This window comes from Nothobranchius furzeri, chromosome 12, assembly GCF_043380555.1.
Source record: "Nothobranchius furzeri strain GRZ-AD chromosome 12, NfurGRZ-RIMD1, whole genome shotgun sequence".
Taxonomy (NCBI): Eukaryota; Metazoa; Chordata; class Actinopteri; order Cyprinodontiformes; family Nothobranchiidae; genus Nothobranchius; species Nothobranchius furzeri.
This window is the reverse complement of record NC_091752.1, coordinates 33521818-33548491: the sequence shown is the minus strand read 5'-3', so window position 1 is coordinate 33548491 and position 26674 is coordinate 33521818. Positions and strand designations below refer to the sequence as shown.

Genomic DNA, 26674 nt, shown 5'->3' with positions numbered 1-26674 from the left:
AGTCAGTAGATGTGTTTTATTTTATTTTTTTTACTCCTGTTACCTCTGAACTCCGGCTGTGCGGAAACTCTACCCCCCTGCAGCCGAGAGCAGACTGAATACAGGCTGCTCTGTTTCTGATAAGAGACCATTCTGTCACTCTAATCTCCACCCTGGAGGCAGAACTGGAGGTTCTCGCCAAAAACAGTGCTCGGAACAAAAGATGTGTTGTGTGAGAATTAGAGTGTAAATTAGCATTTAGGAATTTTTTTTATTTATTTTTGATTTAGTGAGATAAGAACTATTTATGCATTGATATTGAGTGATGTGCGACATCTTTAACTTTCTGGTGAAGTTTCATTTTTTTAAATTGTGGTCCAATTTATTGTAGGAATTCAGACATTATTTTCAGAGAGCACCACCTAGAGGTGGAAAAAATGCATTTCAGTTTTAAGCCTCTGCCTTTTTCCGTATGTCAGTATCAACAAAGCACAATTACGTTGTGGTCAGCCAATTTGAAACTTAAAAAGTCAGATTTTTTCAGTTGTGGTCCATCAACACACTATAGCCAGTTGATAATCTCATTTAGCAGTAGTTAAGAACAGAGCGATATTTAGAAGTAGAAACCCAACTTTGAATGCCAACTATTTTCCATACCTCCATAGGCCTTTGATGTATGAGGCAATTAGAAGAAGATTAGCAGGAAAGTAATGTGTTTATTCAATAGTTCTTTAACTGCAGTCTGAAGACTAAATTCGCCAGAATGATTTTGGTTCTGTTTACTTGTGGGCTACCTCTTCTCCCACCGGGTCACATACTGATTCAGTGACATGAGTACATCTGCACTACATTGAACAGCAGTTCAGTGTCCCTCTTCTAATCCAGCTCCACATCTGCTGCTGATAAGCCAAACAAAGGCATTACACTTAGCCAAATTGCAAATTGTCCTCTCATCTAAGGTTTGCTTTCATGAAGATACACCAGGGTTCACAAGGTAGCATCAAAATATCAAAGCTACAAACAGCTAAATGCTACAAAGCAGAAAGTGGAAATGTGATACCCCCCACCAAAAAAAAAAAAAGGACAAAAACAACAACTTTGTTGTAGGTTTGCAGACAACCCTTCCAGTTTTCTTTGTCTTGGTGATGAATTTTTGCAAAGTTCAGAACAGTCGCCCTCTCTGGTCGGAGCTGATGATGGGTGAGACTGCATGGGGGTGGGGGTCGGGTGGAATTAGGACGTCTGGGAGTGCATGGGTGGGAGCAGGAAGCACATGTATAAATCTGAGTGAAGACAGATAAAGACAGAATGTGGCTCAAAGCAATAGAAGCCAGGATAAAACTAATAAAACGTCTCCAGATTTACATTCTGTTAAATTCAAACCGATTCAAAGATAAATGAAAAACAAGTTCTCAACTTATTTTTGCAGCAATATTTGTATTCTGCTGGTTAATAACATTTTAGATGTTCAGTATTTAATAAGTCTTTCTATTTGCTTTTAAAATGTGACTAAATAGAGTTCAGAGGCGTTTACCAAAGTGCTACAGTCAGTTGAAACCCTTATTTGTGCTTTTTTCTTCCCTAAATAATCTTTTAGTACTTGGCTGTCGTTTGAAATTGGACCTATGTCCCGTCCAAGGCTGTTTCACCTCATTTTTCTCACACATGTTCTACTTGTTCAGACTCCATCTTCCTGCTGTTGCAAAACATTTCATTTCCTGAATGAAGCAGAAATATTAGCTTTTGTTTTCAGGTCTACTGACTTTGCTGACAGTCTTTATTCAACTCACCTCAGGCCCCATCTTTTACTTTCTCACTCGGCTGTGAGGAATAGAAAGTTACACTTTTATTATTTGACATGAGCTGTGACGTAATGACATAATAACCCCACAGGTTGTGTATTTTTTTAACTTTTAGTTTTTTCCCAAAAAGCTAAATATTTATTGAATAGTTTCAAATTTGAACATTAAAGGTGCATGGTGTAAGAATGATGCTATAAAAGGCCTGTTTTTTTATATAGCACCTTCTAGAGTCCTAAAACCCCCCAAGGTGCTTTACAGCACAGCAGAACCTACTGGGTCACACTTATAGGAATTGAAATACAAATAAAGTGGCTAATATATAAAGACATACGAAAAATTGATTGATGGTTGGAAATTTTACTCAAAGGAACCTTAATCCAAAAGGGTTCAAATGAAGGCAACTTGACTTCTTTGGTTTCTTGAAGACTTGAATATGGGAGAGTCAAGCTTATAAGCTGTAGCTGTCTGTTGGTATTTAACGAGCTGAAACTACTCTGGATACCCCTCCTCTCTACCCCCTGATGAGTTGTTAACATCAGTTAGAATTGACAAAGCTCCTTGGATGAGAAGTGAAATGTCTTCAAAAAACTAAAGAAGTCCAGTTGCCCTCATTTGAACCCTTTGCATTACCATGACCTGGATCACTGAGAATCTTCACCAGCATGTAGGAACCTTACAGTGAAATAATCACAAAGCAGTCTAATGTCTCAATCCCGGTGGAAGGAAGGACGGTTAGAAACCAATTTCCTTCTCAGCCAGCTGAGGGGTTGCCCATTGTTCTCCTTTTAAATAAGCCAAAGAGGGATGTAGTCTTTGTTTACAGCCTGTCCCGCCTCCATACTCCATACCTAGTACTTATCAACTTACTTTGAGCCCATGGAATTGCCAAATCTGCTCCAGCAAACAGTGCTGTGCTGCCATTTGTAATTATAACCAGTAAAAGGAGCGATCCAGAAGAAAGTTCCTGTAACTCTAAAAAGCCACAGCATCCTTTTGTTTTACTCAAATATCTGGTAAAAATAAATAAATAAAACGGTAAATGGCCAGTATTGGATATAGCACCTTTATTGGTTTCTACAACCCCACAAGAGGATTCGCAACACAATCAGTCATCTACCCATTCACACACACACACACACACACACACACACACACACACACACACACACACACACACACACACACACACACACACACACACACACACACACACACACACACACTGGTGATGAGTTACAATGTAGCCACAGCTGCCCTGGGGCGCACTGACGGGAGCGAGACTGCCAAACACTGCTCCCTCTGACCACCATGAGCAGAAGGCTGAAGGCTAATGTTGAGCTAACAATGCTAACAGTGAATAAAATAAAAATTGTGGGCTCTAAAAATATCTCAAGCTACTTTTTTCAGTGACCAAATACTCAATATTCCAGTGAAATGTATTCATCTACTTATCAACATACTGTGTTTGATTACTCTTTGCTCATTATCTAGAATCTTCTGGCACGAGTGTGTGACTGGAAGCAGATTTTCAGAGCGGCCTCGTTTGTTTTGATAAATGGACTGCAGTACCCACATTTGACCACAGGATGTCTTTTTTACTTTGCACACCTGTAAACACATTCAGTTTTTGCAGTACTTGCGATACGCTTAACAACCCGATAACATGATAAAATAGTGGAGCACACTTTGAATAAACAAAATACCGCATAGTTTTACTGTGGACTAAATAAAGGGCATGGAGGGGTATGCCACCCAACATTTAAATTGTTACCAACTATTTTCACTTCCAGTCAGTCTGAATATTTAGGTCACCAAGCAAAATTGGGATCACCACTGAGTTTTAAGGACGTTTTTACTCACAATGCTAGTTGGATCCATTCACTTACTGTGTTTTATGCTAAACTAAAGCGCATGGAGTACAGCTGTGTCAAGAGAATGAGTAGACTGGTTAAAAAATTTTTTCCCACTTATCTAACTCTGGGAAATATGCCAACAAACATAATTTCAATTTTAGGTGGAATATCCCTTTAACTGATTGGTCAGATCCAACAAACAACCCATGTTATCACATGGTTCTGTTAATCGTGGCAAATAAAATTGTAAACATCAGAACTTAGTGCATTAGTGTTGTTGTTTTGTTATACTTGCTCTCGACTTTGTGGTTTGTCAGAACAATTTGCACAGATGAGCTCTCAAAAACTACAGTCCAGCCAGAGTAATCCCGTTTAAAGCGCTTTGGCAGTTTTAGCGTCTGAGATGCTGATGGTGCAGAGTTCCTCCTGGTGAGTTATTAGTTCCTTGAATTTAAGGAACTTGTTTTTTCCCCCATTTAAATAAATCCTAATCTCTCGTTTGTGGAATTGTGTCCACTTTCTTTTTTTTAAACCTGAGTTATAAGGTCCATGCCTTCATTTTATGTTTTTTCTCCCAAAGCTTTACATTTATGCCCCAGTTATATTGATTGTAGCTCTTTCAGTTAATAAAAGCTGTTTTTTGCTCATGCATGACCAAGAGCAGAGATTATGATCTCAGTAATGTCTGTGGATGCTTCCTTGTTTGTCAGACTCTGGAGCTGCTGCAGCATTGGTATAAACAAAGAAAACCTCCGCGTTGAAACAGTAGCTGCTTCTGTTCGCAGCTTTGAACTCAGCGGCCAGTAGAAGCTCTTATTTATGTGGACTGAGCATCAGCTGGTTTGTGTCTCATTTCCAGCTGACACTTGTTAGATCTGTTTTAGGCAATTGAGCTTTGATCATTTTTAAAGATTTTTTTTATGATTAAAGCTTTAGCCAGGATTGCTTAATGAAGCCCAATGCCTGCAGAAACAAAAAGGTCGTGTTGATGTTTATAAGAAACTAGCGTGAAAAATTTTCTTTAAAAGAGCTCTTAGAAAACGCACTGTTTTGATAACAATTCAGTTGTTTTGTTTATGAAACAGAACCTGAAAGGTGTTGAGCCTGTTGAGCATGCAGCCATCAATACAAGTCTTCGTTCTGGTGCTTATATGGTTAATTTAGTGAAGCAGTAAGAGGAAGGGTTTCATTTGCTGGGGCGGCATGCTGTAGTCAGAGCTCTAGTGTTTCATCCAGACGTGGGTCCATCCCTCTGAGCAAAACTCCAGCCCCTTCATCTGGTTTTATTTAAGGCCCTGAGTGCCGACTCTTACGATTGGCGTACACAACCCCCCTACTCTCCCTCCAGCTCCAGCCCCAACTGAGGAAAAGGAGGCTTTTAGCAGATGGTTTATTTTCCAAGGGAAACTATTTCTTTCTCTGACTCTTCTGTCCTGTCCTCAACTGGCTCCAGTTCACTCCTTAGCTTCTGCTACAACTCCTGCTCTGCTGGTGTGCTTTCTCCTTAAACACTGCTCACATGTCCATCGTCTACTTACCTGACCTTACTGAACATGGATACATTTACTTCAGTAAAACAGGATGGATTTTGATTTTTCTATTTTTGGAGGATCTTCCTTAAGCTTGTAGCATCTCATTGTTGGGCTGGATGGGGATGCAGCTCTATGGCTAGACTGTGGGGAAGATGCACTGAATCTTGTGATTGGCTGAGCTCTACAGACAAAGTGGCCTATGGCACAACGAGTGACCAGCAGTCGTTCTCGTGGACCTATGGCTGGCAGCTGGCTGACAGCATGTTTTTTTCCATCGACTCCAGGTCTGGATGCTTCGGACCCCATGCTCCTGGAACAATACGTGGTGGTGGCCAATTACCAGAAACAAGAGCCTGCAGAAATCAGTCTCCAAGCAGGCGAGCTTGTCGACGTCATTGAGAAGAGCGAGAGCGGTGAGTAATCAAAACAATCAGCAGCGTGTGTGCTACGTGTACATCAGACATTGATAAGCTTGATCATAAATAAGTCTACTGTTATTCAGTTGTCTATTTTTGACTTCAAAACTCTACCCTACCACCTTTTCTGTGCAAAGCTTGCTAGCTGTGACTTAGCCCCATCTGGATTCTTGCTTTGGCCTAAAGTCAGCCCTGTTTTTCACACTGTTGGTTTAGGCTGTGAGCCAGGTTGTTGCCTCTAGCAAGAGGAATGTCTTCCAAACTCGTTTTTATTATTCAACCTCACTTTAATGGAAAGCCAGGAAGACATGCTGGGTTTACAAATGCCAGCTGCAGAGAGCCCTTAGTCAGCTGTTTAACCTCTGGAAAGAGCTGGGAGACAGGGCCCAGTTAGTGTTTAGGGTGTATGTAATTCCGTTTGACAATTGTAAATGGATAATGCATCACATGCATGTTAATTTAACCCACATCTAAGCCTAATTTAACAGGTAAACTGTAACATTTTCAGTCACATGGGAGAAACCCTCAATTGTTTTTCTACCAAACATTGTGTGATGTCTACATTCAGAAAAGTCTGTCACAACCTGGTTAAGACGCCAGCCTGCCTCACTTTTCCATAAGGGATTTTTAGTAAAATGGCTGCAGTCTCAGCAACAAGGTCTGATGTTCAGCTTTAGTGGTGTGCTGAGACAGTAAAACAGTAATGGAAGTCATATGTTCCTCAGTGGGCGAGGAAGGAGCAGAAGAGATGGAAGAGGAAACTGTGACAAGTAAAGTAGTTTGACTTGGGTTTCACGATGGATGTGACTACCACACCGGCCTTAAGGAGGGTGGATCTCTTTGAAGTGTTCTGCCAGAGTTCACGGATTTGTTTTCCCTTCCCTCCAGCTGAACTGTAGCCTGATGGGGAGCCACAGTGAGGCGGATACTCCAACACCTTGAAGTCTTTTCATCAGGGACCTTATACAAGTTTTTTCCTATATGATTCTGAACTCCAAGGCCAAGTGCTTTCAAGTAGAGGCCCTTTGACCTTTGTGTATCTGCTAACCCTTGTGCAGCCTTGGTTGCAGAATTATGATTTGCAGACGTCCTTTTGGGTATCATACACCCGTGATTTGGCTTTTTATCACACTTTAGAAAAGCAAAATATGATGCACGACACTTTTGAAAGAGCCCATTTTTAGTCATTGTGCTGGATTTAGCAGCACAGTTAACATTCAGCTGAAATCTCTGAACCTCCTGCAGTGGAAGTCAGCTGGAACGGCACCATTTGGCTGGGTGACATTACTCCATATCCCTCTGCCAATACTAACAAGACCAGGTGTGAGCTAAGAAGATTTCAGAGCTCAATTGATTTAGCATCCCTTTTCTTGACAAAGTACAAATCCTGTAATGGCTTCTGACGGATTGATCGGTGAATTACACACCCAGAGTGAAGAAGTTGAATTAGAGGTACTAAAAGTGTCTACTTCATTTGAAGAACTGTTTAGATTTTCAAGCTGCACAGAATAGAACCAGCAATGTATTTAGATTTATTAGGAAGCGTCATTCTGTCATTTTATTCAGTGCTAGAGCCGTGCTCCATTACAGCGTATTGTACAATTGATTTATTCATTACTTTTAGCAGAATTGCTGCTGTTAAAGCTACTGTAACCATGGACAATGGCTGCCATCGGCAACATTATCGATTACTTTTCCTTACTTTGGGTTAGATAATATATGCCTTTAACAGCACAGCAAATCTAGGTCAGCGCTTAAAGCAAGCTCAGCTTTCTCAGCTTTTTTCTATCCTGCCAACCGAAGCCAAGCAAGTAGTTTCCATTGCACTGTCTTGACAGTACAGTTTGTGTTTTGGTCTGGTTCAGTTGGAACTGTAATCCATGCAGCTTGCTGGTTTGTTGGGTTTGAACAAGGTACACCAATGAGTGCTAATATTTAAGAAAAAGAACAAGATTTTATTAAAACAGATGATAAAGAATTATTTGGTGGAATAGCATGGAAATAAAATATGTCTCTTGCAATGAAGCTTTACTATATAGTTTTTTATATTTTGTCTCCTCTCTTTTTGCAGCCATATCGTCTGTCTGTTTTATCAGCGGTAGTTGCACGCTAAGGAGTGGACTTGTGCATAAAGAAACTCACAGAGAAAATGGAAAAAAGCTATTTGCTGCCAAAGTTAGTGGTTCAGAGAGGTTAGTTCGTTATATCGGCTTAATGGATCCTCCAGGATGCCTCCTCAGTTTACACTCCATTGGGCGGATGCTGACCAAACTTGAGCTAGCTGCTTTGCTGATCAGTGTAAATAGGCATCTATATATTTAGTGGTTTACACTTTGTCCTTCTCAGAGGCTGTTGGAGAAGGAAAACATGTACATTTACTACTTTAAATACTGGTGAATGCTATAATTGTCCCTCCACCTTGAAGGCAGCATTGGCCATTTTGTTCATTATCTCCCTTTTTATTTGATGCAGACCCAGCTTTGACTTTATGACGTTACTCCTATTTCTTCCTTCTCAGTGGCCTAGTGGTAGAGTGTCCGCCTTTGAAGGGAGATCGGGATTCAAAGCCCGATCGGGTCATACCAAACACTTTAAGATTGCGACCCAATGCCTACTGGATTGTTTTGTTCCAGACATGATATTATGGTTTATTAATAGTTTGTAATAAACCAATAATTAGCTTATAAATCACATTAGAAAAATGCTTGACACTCAGCTATAACCCTCCCACTGTCTTTATGGGTGACCCCGCGAGGAAAGTTGACCATTGAGCAGGATTGATGGTTTATCCCTTGAGGTCCACGTGGCAGGGGTGAGGTGGTGCTCACTCCTCACCCCTGCCACATGGACCTAAGGGATAAACCATCAACCCTGCTCAATGGTCAACTTTCCTCGCGGGGTTACTCCCATTAGGACAGTGGGAGGGTTAAGGGATTGAATTGGGGGGTTAGATCACCAAATAGTTCCCGAGCGCAGCCGCTGCTGCAGCTCACCGCTCCCCAGAGGGATGGGTCAGATGCAGAGATATAATTTCACCAGTGTGTGATGATGTCGCTTTAATTTTCACTTTTGTTCAGCCATCAAAAAAGCCTGTTTGACCAGATCATGCCATCATTTTTACCCAATCTCTGTACAGTGTTCAGTTCAGTTCAGTTCATTTTATTTATAAAGCACTTTAAAACACCATGCACAGGAACAAAGTGCTGTACATACAGAAAACACATTAAAACAATAGAATAAACAGAAAGCAGCAAAGCGAAATAAATAAACCACATGAGACATAAAATTAAAACAGCCCAATAATAAGAATAAAAACTAGATAAAAACAGCATTGAAACACACAAAAACAGCTAAAATAAGTCAAAAATAAAAAAATATATATAGTAACCAACATCTCACATGGTGTCAAAAGCAAGGGTAAAGAGGTGTGTTTTCAAGAGTGACTTAAAAACAGGTAAGGAACTGGCCTGTCTTATCTCCAAAGGAAGCTCATTCCACAGTTTAGGAGCTGCTACAGCAAAGACGCGATCTCCTCTAAGTTTACGCCCAGTCCTGGGTACATTCAGGAGCAGCTGATCAGCTGACCTGAGAGAGCGGGAGGGTGTGTAAGGCTGTAACAGGACAGAGAGATAAGAAGGTGCAAGGCCATGGAGACATTTAAAAGCAAACAAAATAATTTTAAAATGAATCCTAAAAGAAATGGGCAGCCAGTGAAGTGAAGCTAAAACAGGGGAAATGTGCTCAAACTTTGGAGTGCCAGTTAAAAGACGGGCGGCGGCATTTTGCACCCTCTGTAGATGACTAATATAAGATGCACTGACCCCAATATAGAGTGCGTTACAGTAATCCAGCCGAGTGGTAACAAAGGCGTGGATCACTGTCTCGAAGTGCTGCCGTGAAAGAATTGGCTTTATTTTCGCCAGCTGCCTGAGGTGAAAGAAGCTAGATTTTACCACCAGTGTTATTTGTATATTCACCATTAGACTTAATTTATATTAAACTGAATGGAGGGAGAGCTTTCAAACTTTTTCTGGCCCCAAAAATTAGCTTGTTGGTTCTTACAGGTAATAATCCTACATTTTGACCAAGTAGTGAGATAAATAACAGCAACTGTTGGATTTTTGCTTTATCTTCATATGGAAAACAATTTCTCACGATATATCCCGTCTTTGTTTTTAGCTAATTTCAATAGGACTGAATTATATTCAAGAACCCAGACCTAATTTAATATAATGTTAAGAAAGCACCTGTATTTCTCCTTTTTGTTTCCTTTTTAACTTACCCCTTAAAGCCAAGTTCACTGAAGAACCGTTTTTTACTTGTTACCTTTGAAATGCAATCAGTCACGCTGAGTTTGACATGATGGCTAAATGTGAAAACAGTATTTTATTTCTTGCATTTAGCTGCCAATATCCTGACAGAACTACGTCACACGGTCACTTAGCATTCATGGACTCGCCCATCTTAGCTCAGCAGAGAAAGCTGTTGTTGGTTTAGCATCCAGGAGAAAGCAGAGGACGTCTTGCATTAGCAACCCCACCACATGGCAGAACTCCTTCTGGCTTGTGTTATTTGTGGAGATGAAACATCAACATTGTGAAGCAAACAGAATCAGTTGTAGAGTTAGCCAATCAGAGGTGGGATGTCCAAATATCAGGAAATAAGACTCCCAAATCCTGTCATCTGAAACTCAACTCTACTCTGGCTAACTTCTAGTTCCTCAAACGGGAGCACCAGAGCCTTCTTCCCACAAAGATCAAATCACAAGTAATTTATTCATACTAGAGACCATTGCAAACGGGTTGAAAAAACAAGTGAACTTGGTCTTTCATTAAGAACCATTTTCTATTACTCTTCTTAGTGTCATCATGACTTGATGTGCAGTGTGGGCCAAAATGACGCTGAAACAATTGAAAATAATTCTACAGTTTTAGGTATTTTTCTAAGGTTTTGTAGTTTATGTATGTTTGCTCCTCTCTTAGCTGCCCCTAATTTTTCTATCGGCAATGTTTTCTTATTATTCAACCAGTGCAGATACATATTCCTGGGTAGGGATGCAACGATACCACTTTTTTCCAAACCGATACGATACCGTTACTTGGATCTGAGTACTCGCCGGTACCGATTACCAATACCGATACTTCCACCACACTAAAAAATGCAATGATTTGGAATTCAGATTTTATTTTCTTCTCTGTTTTCAACAGGAAAAGACTGTGAGGTAGATAAAAAGTAAAATATATGAATGGAAATCATCACAAAACTAAAACATTAGGTGAACAGAAATGACAAATTACGTTGAAGCCATTTTTTATAGCAACTGCATTGGTATCGGTTCCTGGTATCGGTTAACTTTTACCGATACTGGTATTGGTATCAGTATCGGCACCGATACCAATACCAGTATCGTACTGGTGCATCCCTACTCCTGGGCCCTCATTTATCAACAGTACTTACTGACAGATCTGTGCCTATTTTGTGCATATGATTTCACGCATTGTGTGGTATTACCAATTTGTACTCATGGGTAGAAATGTTCCTAGCAGCATGGCCTAAAGCTTGTAATACCCATTAAAGCAACCATGGAGTCCATAACCCTGGTAAAGATAATAAACTCTTGTCTCTCCTATCTTGTTGCTAACAGTCTACAGTATTTATGATCTCCCCTGGGTTTTACTCGTACGTCTTCACATCTATTCTGCAGAGCTTATTAGAGTGACGGATGACTTTGTTTTGTTGTGCTAAATAGCACCTTTTCAAGGAACTTAGTTAAGCAGTAATGCTGAAAAAAGTGGCAAAGTTCATCTTTGTCCTTACTGGAACTTGAGAGTTTAAACATAATGATGTTTACTCCTCTCTCACTGTTCAGGGGAATATAAAAAGCAATGTCAACACTGAGCTTCAGGCTCTGCTTTCGCCGAACCTTCAGTTTACCAGTTTGGTATGTGCAGTTTCAGCAAAAACATGTTTCCTTGTATAATGGAGGCAAAAAGCCCTGTAATTCTTGTCAACGAACCACCAAAGACATATGGAAAGCTTGCCAAATGTTAAATGTCTTTCTTTGGTTGCTGCAACAAATGGAGGACACGTTATTGACTGAATCTTTCACAATTTTTCACCCCCAAAACAGACTCACAGTTGACTGTATTGATACAACCCTAACCCTACACTTAATCAGTGTTTTTGGAGAAATAAAACAGGAGGATTTCTGATTTTAGTGCTTTTCATCTTGTTGTGGCACAGAAGATTTAAAGCCAGGAGCGGTGGAGGTACTTAGGTTGTGGCAAAAGTGATAATGACAGTGTTCAGGAGGGTTAGGGTTAGTCAGCAAACCAAAAACTGTGTTTAACCCTCTGGAGGCAGGCGTTCCAGATTTGCAACATTAAAACCTACCTACCTGGTTACTCCACATACGTATTTCATGAGCATTTTTAACTCAGAAGTACCCCTAAAGGACTTAGTTGTTCGTCCTTTTATCAACACTTATTTTGAGCCTGGGGGTTAAAAGAAATCTCTTTCAGATTTAAAAGAACCGCTGTGTTTCAGTCTATAGCCTATAGCACACATGCTGTGGACCGCAGCATCATTCAGAGCATGAGGGGATCCTTTCAGAGGCTTGCATAGAGTGAAGGTTGTTCCTTAGGTCAACATTGCTCTTGAAAGTAGTTTTGTGCCCGTTTCCCCCTGTACCCCTTCTAGCACTAGAGCCTCCCAGGTAATAGAACCCCAGTGTTTTATAAAAACTGTGTGTTTTGAGCTGAATGCTTTCCCCCTTGTGCTTTGATACAGAACCTACTGTTAATAAATACAGACGCTGGAAATGAATGGGGTTTTCTCCTGCTCCGCTCAACAGTGGTGTCAGGTATCTGCAGCACTGCTGAGCTCCTGCATTCCTCATCATTTCAGGTCATGAAAAAAAGCTTTCTTGTGCTGCTGAATTCTCATAATCATGCTAGGAGGAAGGATTTTTTTAAAAAGATTTTCTGTGTAAGTAGGATGTAAGGGAACATAGCAGTGTCACACATCTTTTGTTAAGCCATTGCTGAAGAATCAGGGAGGATGGATTAGGAGATTTTGGACTGTAGTTTATTTTTTATAGGTTTTTCACTTACCTTAAAAAGGTGCATAGCTACAGCTAATAATTCATTATTGGATACAATAAAAATGATTTATGTCCTGAAGCTGAAAGACTTTTGGGGATTCCGGCAAACAGGCATTAGGCCTAGTCCACACGTAGCCGGGGTTTTTTGAAAACGAATAACCGCCCCTCCAAAAACTTGCATCCACACCACCTCGTTTTAAAAAAAAACTCTGCCCACACGTACCCGGATAAATACGTTGTTAAGGACATGCCAGACCTGTAGGCGGCAGTACTTCCCCCGTTCTTAACCTCGTCCTTTGTCTGTGGTCTTCCGCAAGGAGCAGTAACTCCGCTTGCAAAAACAAAAAAGCAAAAAGCGCTTGGACAATTGATAAAGCGAGCGCAGCTCTGAGGGCATCCATGCTGTCGGCTAGTGTAAACACAGGTCGCACACGTGATGTCAGCATTTTTTTGGCGCGGAAAGTGACGTTGCGGACCTTAAAACTCCGGTTTTGTCCGTCCACACGCAGACACCCAAAACGGAGAAAACGCAGATCTTCACTTTGGCCGGAGTTTTTAAAAAGATCCGTTTTCGTGTGAAAAAACTCCGTTTTCGTGTGGATGACAGGCCAAAACGTAGAAAAATATCTACGTTTTGGCAGATCCCCGGCTACGTGTGGACAGGGCCTTAATCTGCCCATGCAGATGCTGGATTTAACAACGGTTAAAAGACTGGAGAAAACACAGTTTTACATAAATACACAATTAGCCTCATTTGAAAACTTTTATTTTCAATTACCTACACTTTAACAAACGCCAGTTTTTCCCCAAAAATAGTTAACACATGATACATGTAAGATTGCAAAACTATTCATTCAAAGCTTGTGTACTTAAGGTGGAACAACATATTGCTCAAACTTAATAACATTTTTAATCAATTTACTGGTGGGATGTTGCATCAAAAATTTATTTGTTTTGTATAAAGCTACACTCCGCTTGGTCTGGCTGCTAATCATTTTGGCACAATTAGTTGTTGCAATCACTAACATTCATTTTGTTTAGGGACCAATTCTGTTACGATCCAGTCACATTGTATTCTTCATATAGACATTGAATATCTACCACCCCAGCAAAGGTGTGGGTCAGTGTGGTTTTTGTGTTGTCTGTATCCAAAGTGGAATTTTGATGACAACGACTGCATACATTTGACTAATGGTGATTTAAAAAATAACATCTCTTTTTAAAACATTGCATATGTAGGCATATGGAGCTTGGATTGGGACAATATTACATGTAACTTGAACCAAGTTTTGTAACCGTAACTTTTGTTTTGTAGCATGCACTGTAATTCATGTTTTTCATGGTCGTGAACAAGTACAACAGGCCTCTGCCCTCTGGCCATGATTGTACAGGAATTCAAGACTCATGATTGGCTGGTCAGACAAAGTCTTTGGTTCTTTGGGAAAGGAAGCTAGAATTGGGACAAAATGTTTTGTAACACTAGACTGAGATGTTTGTTTTTTGAGAGTTATTACTTGAGACTGAAGCCGTCAATGTTGTGATTCAGAGAGATCTGTGGTGGATATAAAAAAATGGTCCAATTGGGATTTGATCCCCAGATTCTTGAGTGACAGTCACACACGCTAACAGTCAGCCAAACAGAGATCTCCCTTGTCCAAGTAGCCAGGGCGCATCATCAATCGGCACACAGTGACACAAGTGGTGCTCGCTGCAGAACCACAAAGGCGGAGCTGCACCAGAAGGTGGAGCTGCACCAGAGTCAGCCCCGCCCATTCTATCAGAGTCAGTCCAATTCCTTCCAGTTGTCAGACTTTATAGCATTCTGGAACCAAAGAGGGTGTTATAGCTAAAAAATGCAGGATTGGGGACGGAGTTGAGAAGTGAATTGAACAGTTTTTGTAAAGGTTCCATATAATTAAAAATCTAACTTTTGGAACTTTTAATCATGTTATATTGTCATTTCCTCATACGAAACATGCCAAAGCCATTTTTGGCCTCATTCATGCAGTTTCTTCCCATCTCAGCTTCAATTTGGTCTCCTCCCCCGAAGTGGGTCTGGTCTTGGTTCTCAAATCTGGATATTCTGTGAATTTTCTGACAAATTATTTCTGAAATGACTTCTACTGAGACACCGCCAGAAAAATCATACATCCCGTCTACAAAGACACACTGAATGGCACAATAACATGCAACACCACACAAGTATTACAAGATGTGGTGGTGTAGTGGTTATGCTGTCAGGTTGACATGCAGTTTTGCGCAGGTTCGCCTCCCAGTAGTGGAAATATTCTATAAGCCCTTTTCCTCATTTCTAGCTACACTTGCCAGTACTATGTTTACAACAATTTATTGGTATGCCGTTTAACATATAATGACTAATGTGTTTTTTTATTTATTCATTCGTTTATTTAGCCAGTGTGAGTCCATTTGTGAGCAGAGTTTCAACTAAAATGCTGTTTAGGAACGACCAAATTCAAATAACTTGTAGAGACATAAATATTTTGCTGAAAATGAACATTACAACTAAAATATGAACAAATTAAATGTTTCAGCTGGCAAAATAGATTGTTGCCGATCCCACCGAGAACCGAACCAGCATCAGCTGAGGGGAAAGCAAAACTTAAGTTAAACAATCTTGCCACTGGACTACCAGAACTCACATAATAAAGTCAAATGTTGTTGTACAGGAGTTTTGTTGGAGCGGCTGTGGGCAGATATTCGCTGAAAGAAACCTTTTCATTTCAGGATATATTCAGACTTTGTCATGTAGCAAGTTATATTTATCTTGTTTAATTGGCGCACAGAACATAGCATTAACGACTGTAAACTAGTAACAGCCGTAATTCATGAGTCAGGTTAGTTTGCGATAAAGTTGAAAAACAAGAACGGAAGTCAGTGGGCTAGGCTGAGTTTGCGTGAATGGGCGGGGCTGACTCTGGTGCAGCTCCACCTTATGGTGCAGCTCCGCCTTTGTAGTTCTGCAGCGAGCACCCTCTCCAGTGACAGGACACACACACTGTCACAGACGCATGGCATTCTGTCTCAATCTGTCCCCCTGCTGATATTCTGCATTCCGTATTCTGCGCTTCAGGCTGTGTGTGTGCACGCACGTGCGTGTGTGTGAGTGTGCGCGCATGTGTGCATGTGAGGGGTCTTGTTTTTGTGTGAAAACGGAGCAGTACAAGTGACAATGCTGCAGGATTTCATAATTGTATCCTTCTTAGCAGCAGCACTGCAGGTGCTCTCCATGTCCAAAATGTGCATAAGCCATGTCCTTAGTCAACTTAAAGTTGCACACATATTTCCGCTAAGTTTTCTTTCATAAATCCCAAAGTTTGCGTGGGAAGTTGCTTACGCAGTTTTCCGACCCCGTTTTGTGTGTAAGCAAGCTTGATAAATGAGGCCCCTGAGCTTTAGTAGATGTAATTCTACTCACAGCAAAAAATAAAAACTTTCCCTATTTGTTTCAAGCTTTATTCCAGACAAGTCCAACAAGTTGCTGCTGCCGTAGCTTTGTGTAATAGACAGGATATGTAGTTATATTTATTAACTCCCCAAAAATGTGTTTTTGTCAGATGTTTTTGTTTCCTGGTGTCTGGATTGGGCTTACATGCCAGATTTCTTTCTTCCTGGGCAATTATTGGGCTTGAGCATGCATTTATGAGCAGAGTTGTACTTCTCACAGCAGGCAGCTGGAGCATAAACTTGATTATATCTTGTCCTCCACACATTTTTTTCTTAGTGTCCTTGTACTGCAGTGCAACCCTGTTGTCAAGACAGACCATTTGGTTTCTTTTTCAGAGGCTATGATATTTGAGCTTGATCTCTGTGGTCACAGTCTGTACTTGAGGGAATGTGGGTTTAGCCATTGTCTTACGCAAATACTGACCCCAAATTAGTGGGGCTTTCAAAAGAAAACACTGCTGAGATGCTTCAGGACCTTTTTGATTTAGCAAGGGCATTGACTGAGAAGCTGTTATTGTAATACAGAATTGTGTGGTTAAAATTTTAGTAGTTTCCCAAGATATTTAACTGTGAGGGAATGAGATATGGAATAACACAGAGATCAGATTATCTCATTCACTGCCAGCCATTTTCTGAACAAAAAGCCCCTGAATGCCAGTGCACTTTATTTTATTCTTTTTTTGCCTTGCCTCAGGCATAGCGGCGTCCCAAATTGATCTCCTAAAACATGGACTGTCTGCGTCACGATCACGTGACGTATGACACACACGGATGGAAATCAACTTCAGAGATGTGGTATTTACTTTCAAGTTGTGGACGCTTGATCCTTCGCCCCCCCCATTAAACACTCACCTTAGTTTTAGACTTTAGTAGTCAATTGCAATGAATGAGTTAAGATGAGGGTAATGTTTTTTACTGGATTCATTTTCCTTAGAAGTGATAGATCACAATGAAACTATTGCATTTATGGGCATTTTTCTTCTAAATTTGTCGAAATTATCAGAAAACATGAGGATTCTGAACATTTCTTACTCCATCTAAATTTCATTACCAAACATTTTACCCTTTTGTCTGTTATTTTTAGATTAAAGTGAAAATGTGTGGTGCTATGGGAAAACACATACCTAAATCATTGCAAGCAAGCAGGGTTTTTGTGTTCGAGTAAGACCTTACTGACGGATGTCCATTAGGGTCAAAAATCCCTAGGAGTGCAATCTCCAGCTAAATGACAAGCATGTCAGACTCCCTTTCATCACTGGTGACGAGTGAAGAGGTGCATGTGTAAAACAACAACGTTCATAAATGGTGAAAGTTTTGTAACAGTTTGTTACAAATCAGTAAATGCATCTTGTTCTCACGGGCTCCCGTAGACGAAAACATGTCGTCGCCCAGAGACACGGTCCCAGTCCCAATACTCGCATCGCGCCCTACGATCTTCTGTGACGTACACTTGGAGTAAGTGCACAGTAAGGTTTTGAGTGTGTAGTGCTCGAGTGTGCAAATAATCGGTGAATTAGGACAGCGACAGTTGCGTCAGCGACCACAACTCATGCCAGATTGCTGGTCGTTGTTTGTGCTACTTTTGAAAAAATTCTTAATTAACAACTTTCAAACAAACAATTGACAAAATTTACATTCATTGCTGTCTACGTTATATTTTACTCAAACATTCAGAGCATGAATAAATATCATGAATCATCTTAAAATGAACTTCTTTCTTTTGAAAATACATATTTTCAGAAAAGGCACTTGAGCCTTCTCAAAATTCCCATGCAGTAATGGATTGTGGGTAATACCCTTGGTGCAGAATTGGGCAAAGTACAGATCAAGGGAGCAAAGGGGGCGTGGACAACTTTTGCACTTGTGGATCGGGAAGCCCTACGCATTCGCACCCCTGAACTGGAATGCGCAATTGAAGAGTGCACAGGTGGAATTGCGAGTACTAGGATTTGGCCTTAGACCCACTTCCATGTATTCTAAACTGGATTTTTATTGTTATTTTTCTCACAAAACAGCCAATATATTTCAACAACTGGGCATATTTAATTCATTTTCAACAACCTTTTGACTTTCCAGAGAATAACGGTAAAAACTACACATTGATGTTTGTGATAAAACTCAGCATGTTTAAAATCTGTAGGATATTAAAAGCTCTGTGGTCTGAAACATTAATACCTACCCCCTTGGCTCATGCAACACATTTACATGAAGGTTAATGAGTTCCATATATCCATGCACACTAAGGAGTGTGATTTCATCAAAATCCGAGGGTTGTGTAATGCTGCAAAATTGCTATATTGGCAGCAGGAGACCCACAAAACAGCTGTTGCTTTTATGGTGACCTCAGCTGAAGTTTTGTGTCTCTGTAAAGAACCTCCAAATTTTGAATCTGAAGCTGGCATCCAAACATGAAGGATCATATTTTCCTCTTGGACAGCAGGGAGAAATATGCCAGAAAATTAGCATAGCATCACGCAACACATTTGGCACAGAGAGGTGCTTTTTTTATTAGAAATAAGAAGCTTTGACCGCTAAACTGACTAAAACCGTGAAACGTTCTCTAAAAGTTATCATTTCAGATGTTGATTGTGGAAAAGTTTCTGTGAACGATCCAAAATGTGATGCAGTTTTTTCCTTTTCCTACCAGCTGATGAAACCAACAGTTGTGTAATATATGAGCACTTTTAGATGCATTTTATTGCTTCTCTGAGGTTTAGTGAACTCAGACTTGCCATCTGGAGGGATGGTCAAAGATACAAGGCCCTTTGCATAAGTAACAGCTTATATTTGCTCAAACTTTTTTAATGAACAGCATGTCTATGATTTGGGTGTGCACTCACATTTTCTGCCATGTTTATTTAATAAAAACACTCATATACTTTATTCGTATGTTATACCATTCCCTCAAGTGTTATTTTACTTAAGTGAACATGACATTTCCTTCTTGTTTAAATGTCAGCATGAAAATGGCACGTAACCGCTGTTACAGTCCAGATGTTTGTACCCTCCAACTTAAACTTTATGTATAGTGGTTGGTTTAATTTGAAAGTTAAAGTCCCATTAGTCATCATCACACGCTGGTGAAATTAAATTTCTGCATTTGACCCAACCCCATGGGGAGCTGTGAGCTGCAGAAGTGGCTGTGCTCAGGAACAATGTGGCAGATTACCCCCCAATCCAACCCCTTCATGCTGAGCCTCAAGCAGGGAGGCATTGATTTAATTTTTAAAGTAATTGGTTTACCCGACCGGGATTCGAACCTTGATCTCCCAGTCCCAGGGCGACCCTGTACCTCTAGGCCACTGAGAAGGTAATGAAACAAAAAATAATTGAGTTTGTTAGCAGTTTAGATTAATCAGATCTAATTAGATCATTTACTTGATCTAATTGCTATATTTTATGCCAGTAAGACTGTGATTAAAAACACTAATTAAAATGAAATTAATGATAAAAGTCATCAAGCTTTCAAATTTACTGTGAAGACACAAAATCAGTATTAGAAGTTATTCTGTTTTTATTGCTGTAGGCCACATTTGGTGTTTTTTGTGGTTAAATGACCTGGTCTGATTTATTGGCTGGGGGGGGGGGCATCTTTGGTTCAAAGACTGAACCCATTACATGGCTTTTAACATCTCTGACCAGCAGCCATCAATGTTTAACACTTTCCTATCTGGACCCACTGAACTCTATAAGAAAAGGCTCCACTGTACATGCATTTGTCTTCTGTAACTTAACGAGCTTTTCATTTTAAAAAGTAAACTTTAACACAAATAAACTAACTGCATGTAGAAGCTTTAAGGAAAAGCTGGAGTGAATTTCTGTTTTATTGCTCCCACAGAGAAACACACGCATTAGTCTGTCATCGGGGCGTCTGTTATTCATCTATGTTTTGGTTTAATTTAAAGGACAGGCGCAGAGACATAAAGTCACTTTAAATCAGTTATCTTAGTCATCAGAATTCAAATTGATTGAAGCAAAATTGTTTTTGTGTTTATGCCAATAACTGCGTAAAACAGTTAAAATAAATAAATAAATGGAATATATATATATATATATATATATATATATATATATATATATATATATATATATATATATATATATATATACTAGAATTAGTAAAATTGGAATAGTGGCTGGTATATATATATATATTTATAAAATAAATAAATGAAGAAAAAAAATGTTTCTTTTTCTTTTCACATTAACAGGTTAAATGGATATTTAGTTACTGGTGTAAAGGTTGGAGTATTAATTCTATAACCGTGTTTCCACAACAGGAGTTCTGGGAAACTTCTGGGGGTGGAAAAGTGACTGGGAGATATGATGGCTTGGTCCTCTCAGCTATCTTCATACAAAATTGGCCCTTTGAGGACTTAGTCAAGATGTTAGCGTAACAGCGTAGCACCACTGCTTCAGCAAAGAATGCCATAATGTATTCTATTCAGTGGCCTGGGAGACTGGCTGTTAGAAGTAATGAGCGTTCAATAACCAGATGAACCTTTTTTTTTTTGCTCTGAGACCAAAAAGTGTTCTGGATAACAGCATTGGGGGTGGGGAGGGTTTTGCTTCAAACTTCTAGTGTTGGAAGTTTAGAAATGGCGACTTTCTTTTTCTTCTATTGTGCTTCACCAGCCACTCTTCCAATTTTACTAATTCTAGTTGTTAGGCGACGTCTGCCGATATCATTTCCTAATGAGTTACAAGCAGTCAGCATGAGGTCCTGCTACAAGTCCTGCCAAGTAATTTCCAATTACATATCAGTTCAGGTACTCTGTTGGCTCATAAAATAGACCAGAAAATGGTCCTTTTGCAGCAACCTGGTGAAATGGACACATGCCTGTGCAGCAATGGTCTGGTAATATTACCCAGAAGTTCCTGTAGTGGAAACGGGCCATATATAGTGAACCAAGTACCTTTCCTTGTGAAACCCTCCGCCCAGTTTGATGGAGTGAGGTGTCTTAGTGATACAAAATGAGTTTCTCAATCCAAACTGAAAGAACTCCAATGTGATCTGTTGGTTCTACCAAAAGCTGAGAAGTCACTTAACAAATTGTTGGCATAGTTGTCCATTTGCTCCACATGGCATAAGACTATGCAGAGCATCTGTGACTGCATCATCCGTGAACCAGTTGACATGATACACAAACTGTGGGACTCCAGAGAAAGTGTGAGGTTTCCCATGACAAGTTATTGGAAGCACTTTTTTTATGATAGAATACTCAGTCATATGCTGTTTTGTCCAGCGCTGATGCATGGTCATAAAACGTTGCTTCCTTTGTGTGTTTTCACTTTAGCATTCATTAATTTAGCTTATTTTGTTGTATCATTAGTTTTTATGTCTTCCATCTGTTCTTATCATAATTCACTGCATTAATCACATCCAACCACATTGCTTCATAATACAACATTTTCATCAAAAGTACACACTGGAGGTTTGGACCAGCTGTGAAAGTGTCATGGAACAGTCCTATTCTCTTTATGGATCGTCCTCCCAGCTGTCAGCCATATTGTATTTCTGTTGCCACAACAAACACTGAGCATGTGTGGCATGTCGTGTATGGAACAATTTTCATGCCATCTATGTCTCTAAGTTCTCATGCAGAGAGACAACAGGAAAAACCCTGTTAGAATGATATATTTATAAATAAGTGACATGTATTGGTGTTTACCCTATTTATTTAAAAACCACGTTTTATCACATCGATCTAACAAATCAAGTCTTAGCTGGTTTAACATGCCAGTGGACAATTTGGCATCTTTGTAACCTCTTTAACTGTCATTTTGGCAATCAATTGGCCTAGCAAGCCATCCATTGTAGATGTGAATATATAGTCTGGGCATGGGCCATTGGGCTCTCAGTCATGGGGCGGTATCTACGGTTATCTTTCAGACTACACAGGCTGTTGGATAACAAACAACGTAAGGTACTCGCCGCTATGGATGTCTGTCAACGGGGCACTTTGCCATACACTGCCGAAGAAGATGCAAATACATCCATTTTCAAAATAAACATGAGAAGGTCTATCTGCTCTTGACTTAAAGAGGCCCAAGTCAAAATAGTCCAAAGTTGATGCCAAAGCCGTTTCAAACAATCAGTCATCATCTTTGTTTATTTTTATTTATTTTTTGCTGAGTCGCAGTAACATCTTGCCCACCAACAGAGTGCTGTGATTGGCCCGCTACGGAGCCATCATCTCCGTTGTACTCACTTCCTGCCCACCTGGCTGACAGAGCGCTGTGATTGGTCCACCAAATCAATAGGGCACTGTGATTGGACCTCTAGGGATGTCAGTGAATGGGGCAGTCCACCGTACATCGTTGAAGAAGATGCCAGCCAAACTGATAGAGTGCTGTGATTGGCCCGGCACTAGATGGCTGGAGCTGCGGAGGTTCTAAAGGAGCGTGGCTAGATCCTCCCTTTGCTAAGCTAGCATTAAATAGAAACTGAATTACCTAAAGATGTACAAAAAATTGCCATCATTGTATTCACATGTGCAAAGACAGAACATTGCTCTTTCTGTTGTTGTTCTGAAACATTATGGTTTGTTTTAGCCATTAGATCACTTCTTTAACTGTTAATATTTCCGGTGTGTTGGCAGTAATTTACGTTGGACGTGCCCGGAAAACCTCACAAGGGAGACGTCCAGGTGGCATCCTGACCAGATGCCCGAGCCATCTCAACTGGCTCCTCTCAACGTGGAGGAGCAGCGAATCTACTCCGAGCCCCTCCCGGATGACTGAGCTTCTCACCCTATCTCTAAGGGAGAGCCCAGCCACTCTGCTTAGAAAACTAATTTTGGCCGCTTGTATCCGCAATCTCGTTCTTTCTGTCTCTACCCAAAGCTCATGACCATAGGTGAGGGCAAGAATGTGGATCGACCGGTAAATCAAGAGCTTCGCCTTCTGACTCAACTCTCTCTTCACCACGAGAAATCGGTACAACGTCCACTTCACGGCAGATGCAGCACCAATCCGCCTATCGATCTCACACTCCAGTTTTCCTTCACTCGTGAACAAGACCCCGAGATTCTTAAACTCCTCCACTTGGGGCAGGACCTCATCCCTGTGATTAAAATGTTTATGTCTGACTTCTTAAATACAAAGGAGACTGAATGTGGCATACATTTCAAGCCTTTCTTCCACATCATGAAGTAATTTAATATCATTTATAATGTTTTCTTATTGATATGCTACTATATTTTGTTGACAAACACAGAATATTGGAACAAGGTGTTACAATAACGATTTTTATGTGGGAACCTCTCTCACTGTTTAGAACTGTAGTTACTAAAGATTATTACCACATTGGTCATGATCCATCAGGCTTGACCTGACTTGGTAATTAGCACAAATATGGACCTACATATTATTGGCATCCAACTTTAAAGTTAAACACCTTGCTCACTTCCTTAACTGACGCAATTGTTATAAAGTTTTCATTTAAAAGCTGACCTGCTCAGAAAAAACCAATAGAATCATTGTCATCAGTGCCTGTTGAGATTTTGGCTGGCAAAAGCAGCCCATCGGTGTCTTGCCCGTGGAATTCATGACTGATCCTGGTGAAGTGCAGGTTTAAGGAGTACTTTGTTATAAATGGAGCCACTGCCAATGGATGATGCCATTTTATTTGTGTTTTAAGGATCAATAAAATATCTATGGTCTTACTGGAGCAGGTCTTTTGTTTTCCTAACTTTGACATAAGAAAACCTTTTCCTGTCCCTCCACTTTGGGTTTTGAATACATTATTATTATTATGTGGATGATGTGTAATTATCTGTCCTGATGACATTCAGCCACTTTTTTCATCACCAGGTTGGTGGTTTGTCAGCACAGCAGAGGAACAGGGTTGGGTCCCCGCCACGTATCTCAACTCCCACAGTGGAACAAGGGATGACTTGGAGGTAAGCGCCTCCAAAGCAGGGGAAGGTAAGTCGAAGCAAACACTCCAGTGTCCACCCACCCACCCCGTAGCACAAAAACATAGCTTCTCTTATAAATCCAAACACAAATACACATCTTGGCCCTCAAACCTAGTCTTTGATCTGTGACAACGTGGGGAAAGCTTCCTCGCCACAGGCGGTCTGCACCGACAGCCGAAGCCCAGCCGCTCTGAACACCTCTCTGTGTCTGCCTGCAATTACAAGCACAGAGCAGAGATTCAGACCTGCGTAAACAGCTAAGTGCCAGGAAAGACCAAGCCACTGAGTCTGAAGGGATGTGTATCACAGTGGTGCAGTGTGCAGGAGAGGTACAACGCAGGTATTAAGTGATATTACCACCCTAGAGCGAGCTCGGGAAGGAGTTACATTTTTATCAGCAGTATTAGTATTTCATAAGCCATGACATTAATTTGAAAAAGCCAGCTGTTATGCTCAGCATCTGGTTATTATTTCAAATTGACACTGAGTACTGATGTGTAGTTGTGGAAGCCTTTAGAAGTCCAGAGATATATTAAAACTTTGGCAGACACACTAGAAAAGCTGAAGATGAAATTTCCGTAGACCCATTACGTACTATCTCTAGCCTTTCAAATAAAAATAGTTTAATATTAAATAAATGAAGCAAATTTAATCCATAAAGTAACACTAAATATTTTCCTGCCTGGTGTAGCTAGTGTTAATAAGCTAACGCTAACACGAGCCAACTGATACTAAACAAGTCATAAAGTTATTTCACACTCATGGGCAAAACATATAATTATTTACAAGTCCAGTAATCTTGTACATCGCTTTGAGTTGCACTCGCTTCCATTTGATTTGATTTGAAGAAGGTCATGCTGGTCACCATTAGTCTTTTGTAGCCTCCTTTGGCTTCCTCAAACTGGCTGCGCTGATGTTTGCTCTGGTTTGAGCTCTTTTCGTCTCCAAAGACATTATTCTGTTAATTTTACTTCCAGGCTCCAGCATGATACCAAGGAAAAAAGCAAAAAAACGTCATTTGCTTGTGCTTTTTATTGACAGTCCACTAACTGAAACAGCTAACTGTTAGATTATTATTATTATTATTATTATTATTATTATTATTATTATTATGTTAGACCGTTCGATAAAAACTTTGCAGTTTCTTATCAGCAGAGTTCTGTCCAATGTAAGGTTGATAAAATCTCCTCCTCAACAATGTCAGAAACGCACTTTGAAGTGTTGAAAACAACTTTTGCTTTAACTGGATGCAAATAAGAAAAATCAAAAATTTCTAATTTTGTAGAGTTCAGGCTTTAGTTCTAAACATGTGTAGACCCAAACTAATAAAAATTATTACCTATCCATCAATCTCATGAACAAATAATGGACAGATGGTGTTGCTATAAAAGCAGAGAAGAGCTGGAGCAGGTCAGTGAGCATAAAATGGTTTTATAAACATTCATTTCCAGAAATAGATAAATTTGAAAAAGTATTGCTGGACACCTCACTAGAGAGCGTGTGGAGGTCAGGTTAGAATAATTGAGTCATATCTTTTATTTATGCCTTACTCTGGCACTTTTATGTCTACTGATTTTCATAAAGCACCACCATGAGTTGAACCTTAAGAAGCCAAGGGAATTATGTGTTGAGAGCTGAATATACCAAAATATTTAATGATAACTGTATTACTTTTTCCAATAAAAACGTTTTAGTGAACAATTAGAGTAAAATTCAAATGAGCTTTTTTTTTTAAATAAAAGATGAAGTTTATGGCTCCAGTTCTTTGATTCACTGGGTGACATTTGATCCACAAAAGATATAAAGCAATTTACATTCCATAAATTTATAACCACACGCACACACACCTCCCTAATGTCTGTGCCCAACACTTACTCAGTTCTGCTGGAGATAGCTGGAGTAATCTGCTGTGGGCTTCTGGGAGGGACAATCTGTCAGTATAATTAGTGTTTATGTGTCGGCTCAGTCATAGGAATGGCATGAATCTCATAAAGATTCCCTTTGTCATTTCTTCAGCTGTTTGTGCCATGGCTTTATCACTGAAAAGAGATACATAATTTAAATATTTTAGAAAAACTGGAACTGGAGTTTGTGTTCTGCTTCATGCAACAGAAAAGACATTAAAAAAACTACATGATTTTTCCTCTTATGGATCTAAATAACATATAGAGTTTAGAAATTGCCCTCACTTCCCTGCTGATAGAGGCATAAACTGTGTCTGTGAATAATTGAACAAAAGTTTGAGCATCAACCTTATCTAGAGATTAAAATTAGAAGGTAAAGGAACAAGCCGATGCCATGTGGATGTCCATAAAATAAATAAAATAAAAGTAATACCTAAACAGACAGTTTGGCAACTTATGCACGTTTACATGCCAAACTATTTCTGTCCTCTGAGCAGTTACCATGGCAACAAGTGGATGGAGAATTAGCTTGGTATGTAACCCAGCCACAGAATGCAGAAATTCTGTTTTCACACTTTGGTTTTTGCTCTTCGTAAGGTGTTGAAATATGTTAATTATTAAGACGATAAATCTTTGTTCCTTTTTTTTTTGACAAAACAAAGTTAAAAAAGTTAGTGTTTTTATCATTTAAGTACAAGA

General features: G+C 39.9%; 1 protein-coding gene across 3 annotated transcripts in view; it reads left to right on the top strand.

The window, feature by feature from the left end:
• LOC107376010 (SH3 and PX domain-containing protein 2A) overlaps positions 1 to 26674 on the top strand; it is a 170241-nt gene that overhangs the window by 124775 nt on the left and 18792 nt on the right. For all 3 annotated transcript variants that reach the window (XM_015944885.3, XM_015944883.3, XM_070542551.1), the window contains 2 exons: positions 5451 to 5579; positions 23965 to 24078. In XM_015944885.3, coding sequence (XP_015800371.3) covers positions 5451 to 5579; positions 23965 to 24078 — 243 coding nt within the window. The remainder of the gene's footprint in view (positions 1 to 5450; positions 5580 to 23964; positions 24079 to 26674) is intronic.